Below are 8,990 nucleotides of genomic sequence, written 5' to 3'. Positions count from 1 at the left end.
TACATTTGCTGTTATGTTAAACTTATATTAAAGTTTTTCTTCATTACCCATTCAAGCCGTCTCCAAGCATTATTAGCTACTTATATGGAGGTGAAAAATAGAAGTATATCTTACACCTGTATTAGACAATTATATATATATATATATATTTTACTCTCTTTTTCTATTCTCTCAAAGAATACAATCTGCTTTCCTGTACAACAGATACACTACTAAAGTTACACCAGTCAATATAAAATAGCATTTTGTTAATCTTTTCTTTAGTGATACAGAGCTTCATTTGATGTCAGTGAACATCTCCTGGTAATTAGCAAATCAAAAAATACAAGAACTTTTAAATGGATTTTCTTACAAAATATAATTTTAAAAAAATAATAAGAACAACAGATCTATAATTTTCCATAACGCTTGTGTTTCAAGTACAAGATATGGTCTCTAAATATATTATCTACTTTTAGTAAAAGCATTCATTGCACATGTTTTTGGGTGAATTAAATAGTAAGCTACAGGATGTTCATTATAATTTTTGCTACCGAACTTTTGAAACCTTTTATAAGTGTCCACATACTGACAAAACACCACAGAAACGCAGCAGCATTTAACCCTCTCGATACAGTAGGTAAAAGTTGAGCATTTCAGGATCTTTTTTTTTTTTACTGAATCACATTCAAAATTTAATTAAACTACTTTGTTATACTGCCTTATAAATCTCCAGAAAAAGTACTATTTATTTATCAAAATTCTTTTGGTGTAACTTAGTTGTAGTGAGACCAATCCTCATTCTTGTTAAGCCTAATCTAAAACTAACTTGCAAAGAAACTAAAATAAATGTTTCACTAGACTTCGAGAATTTTAAACCTCTTAGCAGGCACACCATACCTCCTCTTCATATGGAGAATGAGTTCCTCCTGAAGATTTATGTGCACTGTGAGACTTCCTAACAGAAATGATAGAATTTGAAGTACCGTTATCACCTGTGGCTTGTTTATGTGGTGATGGTGGCATCAGTAGCTTTGAATTTTTTAACTTATGAGCCAAGGTCATAAAAATTGCTTCTACATGATCTGCCTCACTGTCATCTTTTGCAGAGGTTTCAAAGACTGGCATGCTGTGGAAATCAGCAAATTTCTGGGCCATATTTAGGTTGACTGCTACCTGTTCTTTGCAGTCACATTTATTTCCAACAAGAATACGGGGTATACTATCAGTTAATCGATTCTCCTCGCATTCCTTTATCCAGTGCGGCAAGCTCTCAAACGATGCAATTTTAGTAACATCATATACAAACACAACAGCATGAACATTCCGATAATAATGCTGAACCATGCTTTTTCTGAACCTCTCCTGGCCTGCAGTATCCCATAACTGCAACTGCAAAAACACAAAATACATGAATCACATTTTCTGAATGGGCTCTTGTATTAATGATTTTACATGACAAAAGATTTAAAGAGAGAGAGAGAAAAAGAAATGGAGCCTTTATGGTATGTGTTTCAAACATAAAGTACTGTTTTGATCACACTTTACAGAGTTATTAACCGAAAACTGTGAAAATGCCCTATATCCCCATTATAAAAAGTGGTTCAAAGTGATCTAGAATCCAGATCAAATTTGGGGAGAAATCCCATCTTGTGTAAAATTTTCATGTACATGGGTCTATTTGTTTGCGAGATTTACACACAGATATACACACACACATGGACCTGATTGCAATACCCTCACAGGGCGAGGGTAAATATTTTCATAGTCATTTTGTCAATGAGATTTAAATTGCATGTGCTAAGCCATACTGAAGTACTCCATTATAATTTTCAGTGAGAAAACTAATAAGGTTTTATCATTTGGGGTGGGTGGATTAGTGGACTTTTAAATCCAGTGTGTGTATATGTGTGCCCAGCTTATTCCATTTACCTGTTGTGAATCATGAACTTGCAAGACCCCTGACTTGTGGTGAACAGCTTTCGAAAAACAAGTATGTACTTATAAAAAGCTTGGGTTTTGCATAAATCAGTTGATCCTCCTGTGGATATAATGTATTACTTGAAAGAAATATCCAAATGTCTGGTAATTACATTTACACTACCTCACAGGGGAGATTTTTGTGGGGTGTTCTCTAGAACTTATTTAATTGCATAGGAATGTAAAGTATATTTCTTCTCACGGAGTGTTTTTGATTCAGTGAAAACAAACAGTACTGCTTCGTCATGAAGGCAAAACTAACAAGAGCAATCAGGAAGGTTATATACCCTCGCCCCGCCTCTCACTTTTGAGATTGCATACGTTTATATTGAATAATGTAAAATGTCACCTTCGAAAACTCAGAAAATCCCTCTCAGATCCAGAATGATCAGTGATCCGGATAACGTTTTGTAGCATGGTGAGGAGTCTCAACCTTTATGTGCCCATGAAAGTTGGTACAATTCCTAGCAATTTGTTCCTTTGTACTGCTAAGTGTCTGTTGGGGGGAGGTCCCCCTATAAAATAAATTTGGGAGTAACCAACTGCACTGGGAATAAGTTGCATCTAACACGTGGAACAAACCATCATTACAGGGGCAGGGGGCTTCATTGCAACACACACAGGTAATACAGGGCAGCCAACATAGCCAAACCATCACTACAGGGGCAGAGGGCTTCATTGCAACCCACACAGGTAATACAGGGCAGCCAACATAGCAGTTACAAACACTACACATAAAACTATGAAAGTATGATACGGGTTACAAATATCCGGTTTTAAATAAACATGCTAAAACCTTCAAATATAAAAAGCTTCTTAGTTTATGTTTTGGGGTAAATCATATCTCTAGGGAACAACTGTATCGGACAACTACACCACATTGGTAGAAGTAGGCTTAAACATACATTTACTATATTACTGGAGGACTGTATGAGAAATGTGATTATTTTTGTGACATTAACTGAGTGAATCGTAATTTTGATTAATTAATTATATTACTTAACACCACACAATGTATCTAATGCTTATAGTTAATTAATTATATTAATTGAGCTAACCCCCAGCTCCAGTGACTACTGCCATGCCGATACATGTATTATAGCTTGCATGAATGGCAACTACCAGCTGGTAGCATTTGGCACAACTTACATGAACAACTACTACCAGATAGTAGCATCTGACACAACCTATGTGAACACCTAGTATCAGATAATAGCATCTGACACAACCTATGTGAATGTCTACTACCAGATGGTAGCATTCAATACAACCTATGTGAATGTCTACCAGATGGTAGCATTTGGCACAACTTGTGTGAATGTCTTCCACCAGATGGTAGCATTCGGCACAACTTGTGTGAATGTCTTCCACCAGATGGTAGCATTTGACACAACTCGTGGGAATGTCTACTACCAGATGGTATCATTTGGCACAACTTACATGAACAACTACTACTAGTTACTACTAATTTGACTAAAAATGACTTCTGATATAAAATTCTCTTTTCGAAAGCACATACAACATGAACTTTTGAGGTAATTATTACAAGTATTGTAACCCTAAATGCAAGTTTTTCCATGCGATTACTTAAGGAATGGTACAAAATGGTATGTGCGCTGTTAAGGTTCTTGAATTGCACAGAAAGAAGAAAAATGTTACATTTAAGTTGTACTTTTTTGTTTAAAGGTTAATGGATGAACCCAAGGGCAAATTTATCTTTTGTTACCCACTTTTTTCTTATTTTTGTGAAAATGATAAAGAAGGTTTTATGTACTTAAGTTACCTTAATTTCCTCTCCTTCAATTTCAACAGTTCTTTCTCTGAAGTCAACCCCAATGGTTGCTTCCGTTTTGGCAGGAAACATGCCGCCACAGAATCGGTACGTTAAGCACGTTTTTCCAACACTCGAGTCTCCGATGACAATAATTTTAAAAACTTGCTTCTCTTTTTCTCTACTAACCATCATTTGAGAGGTTGTTTTTCGTCTTGCAGCCTTACTCATCTTGATGGACCCAAGTTGAGCTTTATATTCTAAAGATATGAAAATATTGTTTAATAACAAATTAACTAATGAGTAACCTTCTATATTTAATAACATCGCAGTATTCTATACATCTAGTTACTATATTTCATCTTACATAAAAACTATGTGAATTTCACTGTATGCATACTTTGACATATTTCTTTTTCAATACTTTAAAATTATCGTACATAACCGAGATTAAAACTTTGACATAAATATGAAGAAAAAAAAACAGAATAAATTGCTTTCGTTGTTAAGATTTACACTTAAAGATTGATAGAACATTATTAAGTTCTAATTAAATTAATATGTGATACAATATTCTTTTAGCTGGTAAAAGTATACTTTTTTCTTGTACCTTTGTTTCCCTTGTGCTGTTATTTTAAATTTGATTTCGTTTAATTTAGTCTAAATTTATACTTTTGTTTACTTACAAGAAATGTATAAAAAACAAATTGGCAAAATTCAAGAGTTCCAAATTTTTAAAGACTTTGATAATCTACATGTGACCTGTTCGTGCAGCAGAATTAAATGAATGGAAATGCAAACTTTGAATTTTATTAAAACCTTTGGTAGCTTCAATGTAGTTATATTCTTTAAGAAATTTTATTTACTGTTCAGCAAACATGAATCAAATTTTTCTACACATACATCAACATTTACAAAAGAATGACTAAAGAGTTTAATCAATATATTTCTGAGGGAGGTATAGTTAGTTCCTTTTAACTGTTGATGGAACATTTTATGGCACGAAATAAAGGGGGTAGAGGAACCAAAAGGAAGAGTAATAATTCAAGGTTCTCGATAACCTGGAATCTCAACCATTTCACATACATTTCTATTCATGCTTGTGAAAGAGATGCATTCATTTTAGGGTTCTAATTCTAATACTGTTCCTGACTTAACAGTAGCTGGTGATATGAAACACAGTTATGTTTTGAGGCAGGAGTTAGGCACACGTATAATGTATATATATTACAAATTGGCTTGATCCTGTAAATAAAGGCTTTTCAAACTATTTTTTTGCTGGACCCCCCCTCAAAATATTTAAGGCTGTTAAAATTAGTTAACTCATATTCACTACTATTACAAGTCACTGTACATTAATTAATAAATCATATGCCAGTGCATTATTATGAAACATTCATACGAATGTAGCTTCCCAGATTTATTTTCTATTTTTTTAGTTATTGGTATTATTGTTATTATTAAAGCATTAGAAACATTTACATCTGAACTACTTATTATTATATTTGGCTTTAATTGCATTTTGTTTAAGTTTTTAATTTATATTTGTCATAGAGTTCTTACAGTTACACAGTCACTAATACTAAAACACTTAACTGGCTTTCGTTGGTCCAGAAATTGTTAGTTAGAATTAAACAGTTTTACGTACATTCATTCAGGTTATCAGTGATTCCACACAAAGTCAACTAGTTTTTATGTATTTTGTGATTACTTTACATTCTACAATTTCATAAAATGTTTCTTTCATTAACAATACTGATTAAAATAATTTATATCCATTTACTACTTTGATTATTTTGCATTATTAGCTTATAATTTGGATTCGGGACTAACCTAAATCTCCAAAGCTGGACAAATCTAGTGAGATAGTACCAAGATTATGGAGAAAAGTATTATTAACAACAAGAGTGTCCAACTAATGAATCAATGCATTTTCGAGTCATTGTAAGTTTTTGTTTTATGATATCCCATCCACTCATTTAGAATTGCCTATTAAATTAGCTACAGTTTTAAATATAGTTCTATGTATGTAGCTTGCTTGGATCCCAAGTCAATGATAATACCCATAATGCTAGATGTGGGTCTAGCAAATATTTACTATACTTGTAGTTGTACTCACACGGTTTTGTTAGAAGCACCTGAAGTCCACACTTCTGATTTAAAAGATGGTAAAAAAAAGCCTAACATAAGCACTGATAAAGTTACCCAATTAAAAAAATAATTGAACAGGAAACACATACACACACACACACTTGTATATATACGTATATAATTCCACTGATCCACAAAAACAAAGTCAGGAAATACACTTTATATGTAGATGGGCCTTTAACATGTAAAATACAAATAGTTGAAATACTGTATGTACTTAAGAATGGCAATGTTGACAATGTACTGTACTAAACAGGCCAAGTTCAGAAGTAGTAAGTCAGAGCATACATTAAAAGCAGTTATTCAATAAAAAGTTTTGCCAAAAGATAGCAAGACAACAGAGAACTCACCAGAAGGATCAGATAACAATTGCAGAAAAAAAATTATTTACTTAGCAGCAGTACTCTAGTAGTAGTACTAATTTTTAGTTTTTACTAATAATCCTGTTAGTATTACTACTGTTGCTACAAGTACAACTAATAACATTACTATTAGGTCATAATTCAATACTAAGTCTTACAAGTAACACGGCATACTTGTGATTCTTAATAAAGTAATCCGCGACATGCTGAAATAAATTAAAATGTATAAAACTTAAATTACAAACAAACAAAAAAAAAACAAGTAGTGATACTACTATTAATGTTAATAACACTTACATTTCTAACTAATTTTATGAAAATATGTTAAATTATAATTTACAACTTTACAGAATTGGTCAGAAGTACCAACTTTAGTTGTAACACTACAGTAAAGTTCGTATGCGGTATAGTTAGTCAATTGTAATTTGTAAACCAGATATTGGGTTGGTAACATTTTGCAACCCCAACTTACGAACCAGTGATCACATAAACAGATAAACTCTGACCTATATCAAACTTTGTTATATGATTTTATCAGTTCTCTTTCTACATTTCTTCATAATTAATATTGTCAATTACTACTTTTCACACACGTAAACAGACCAACGTCAATCACGTTAGAAGTTTTCAACTCCCTCTATATATTTATATATCTGTTGTTTTCATATATTAGCTGCATTACTCGTCCGGAGCAATTCGTATGAAAATGATATGTATTATATATTTTTTTAATGTGACATTGTGCTGTTTTTAATACATATATATGCATAAACTATTGGTAAAAACAACTTTTCTAGTTTTTAATTATTGGCTGTTGTTGATGTTTTTTTCCTTTCAAATATATGCTATCAATTACAGAATATTTGTGAATTTTCCTATTATTCCTGTATTGAAATCTGACACAGCAAAAAAGTTTGGAAATGTTAAAATTATAATTTTGAATGCCTTAGGAAATAAAATGAACACAGACAGCAAAGAAGTTATAATTTAACACGACAGTATAAATGGACAAAATGTTTAGTTATACAACACAGTCTTAACTCACTGGTCAGCCTCCATGCTTGTTTGAAGACCATAGCTGGTTCAGACATAAGGTAGGAAACAAAACGTAATCACAGGACAAATGTGAAAACGGGAATCGTGAAATATCAATTAGTAAGACAGATTAGGTCGCTAATGCGGTATACCACAATCCTTAGATTTTCTACGTCTGCAATATTTCCAATAAACATATTCAAGGAAGATAAACCCTGATTCTTTCTAACTGTATAAGATTTTGTACCTCTCACAACAAGAATGACCCCACTTCAGGAAGACATGGCACAGAATCAGGGTCAAGTAAATATAATCTAATGAAACAATCGTTTAATATGTAACCTATATCTAAGGTAGAGTATTAGCACATAGGTACAACCTTCTCAATTCCAGCTTACAAGGATGCCGCTTACTACTAATTTTTGTCAGTCCTTGAATAGTGGGTAGGTACCAGAGGATTGGAAGTTAGCTAATGTAACTCCTGTTTTCAAGGAGGTGATAAAACTGTCCCACTACTTATAGTGCATCAGTTGTGGGAAAAGTTTTGAGAAGTCTGTTAAAAGATGCTTTGCAAAGTTTAGAATTTTACAGGATAGTCAACATGGTTTCACTAAGAGAGAATCTTGCCTTACAAATATTTTAACATTCTTTGGAAAGGTTACTGTTTATGTAGATGAGGGTGAGAGTGTAAATTTGGTGTATGTGGAATTTCAGAAAGCACTTGACAAGGTGCCACATAATAGGCTTGTAAAAAATTATCTATATATATATATTATAGGTGTGGAGGATAAGTTAGCAAATTGGATAGAAGAGTGGCTGGATTGGAGAAAGCATAGGGTTGTAACAAATGGAGTTCAGTCAAACTGGATTAATGTCACAATGGGGCGCCTCAGGGCTCAGTCTTAGGACTTTTGCTCTTTTTTGATTTACATCAACGATGTAGATGAAAGAATGGTCAATAAACTACTTAAATCTGCAGGTGATATTAAGGTCTTGGGTGTTGCTAGCTGTGAAGAGGATGCTGCTGATTTACAAAAGGATTTAGATAATTTAGTGAGTTGGGCAAGTAAATGGCAAATGGGTTTTAATTATAATAAATGCCAGATGACGCATGTGGGTTATCACAATTTGAATTATAAGTATTATTTGGATGAGAATAACCTTAACAGTGTCACAAAAGAAAGGGGTCTTGATGTAATAGTTGATTAGTCTCTAAAGCCATCCAAGCATTGTGCTTTTGCTAATGGTAGGGCAAATAGGATTTTAAGTTGTATCTACAGAAATATTGAATACAAGTCTAAAGAGGTTATACTTTCATTATATAGGCCAGTGGTTAGGCCACGTTTGGAATATTGTGTTCATTCTTGAGTTCCTTACCTAAGGAGGGACATTGAATTGTTGGAAATGGTTCAGAGGAGGGTTACTAGAATGGTGCCTGGGATGGAGAGGTTGAAATCTCTCAAATTGTTTTCTCTTGAAAAAAGAAGAGTTAGGAGGGAACTGATTGAGGTGTTTAAGATTGTAAAGAAAATTGACAGCGTTGATGTATCATATTTTTTCATACTTAACAGTGAGAACAGTAGGACTAGTGGACACAAGTATAAATTTTGGCAGGTAGGAGTCATCTTCAGCTAAGACAGTTTTATTTTTCTAACAAGGTGGTTGGCCTTTGGAGTGGGTTGCCTTCGGATATTGTGGAGGCAGTAAATTTA

At 33.1% G+C, this 8,990-nt stretch overlaps 1 protein-coding gene across 7 annotated transcripts; it reads right to left on the bottom strand.

Annotated features, from left to right (window-relative positions):
* Positions 1 to 9: 9 nt before the first annotated feature.
* LOC106464626 (putative Ras-related protein Rab-33) lies at positions 10 to 6,865 on the bottom strand. 7 transcript variants are annotated; one of them, XM_022392344.1, is made up of 3 exons: positions 6,610 to 6,865; positions 3,743 to 3,990; positions 10 to 1,371 (listed from the first exon to the last, which is right to left on the bottom strand). In XM_022392344.1, exons 1-3 carry the CDS (start codon positions 6,695 to 6,697, stop codon positions 862 to 864), a joined length of 846 nt encoding a protein of 281 aa, XP_022248052.1. In that variant the 5' UTR covers positions 6,698 to 6,865; the 3' UTR covers positions 10 to 861. The 7 variants fall into 7 exon arrangements, with proteins under 7 accessions (XP_022248052.1, XP_022248053.1, XP_013780235.1 ...); XM_022392345.1 differs by having other exon boundaries at positions 6,716 to 6,865; XM_013924781.2 differs by having other exon boundaries at positions 6,720 to 6,865.
* Positions 6,866 to 8,990: the final 2,125 nt, after the last annotated feature.

Source organism: Limulus polyphemus, unplaced genomic scaffold (assembly GCF_000517525.1).
Source record: "Limulus polyphemus unplaced genomic scaffold, Limulus_polyphemus-2.1.2 Scaffold1702, whole genome shotgun sequence".
Classification (NCBI taxonomy): Eukaryota; Metazoa; Arthropoda; class Merostomata; order Xiphosura; family Limulidae; genus Limulus; species Limulus polyphemus.
Note: the sequence above shows the minus strand (reverse complement) of the source record. Positions and strands in the feature narration are given on the sequence as shown.

What these genes read in the sequence shown, in the direction of transcription:
- LOC106464626 (XM_022392344.1), bottom strand. Translation starts at nt 6,697, where the DNA reads ATGTTACCAACCCAATATCTGGTTTACAAATTACAATTGACTAACTAT. An exon ending in TAGTGTTACAACTAAAGTTG is followed by an intron (nt 3,991 to 6,609) that starts GTACTTCTGACC and finishes TCATATCTTTAG; the next exon opens with AATATAAAGCTCAACTTGGG. An exon ending in TTGAAGGAGAGGAAATTAAG is followed by an intron (nt 1,372 to 3,742) that starts GTAACTTAAGTA and finishes GTGTTTTTGCAG; the next exon opens with TTGCAGTTATGGGATACTGC.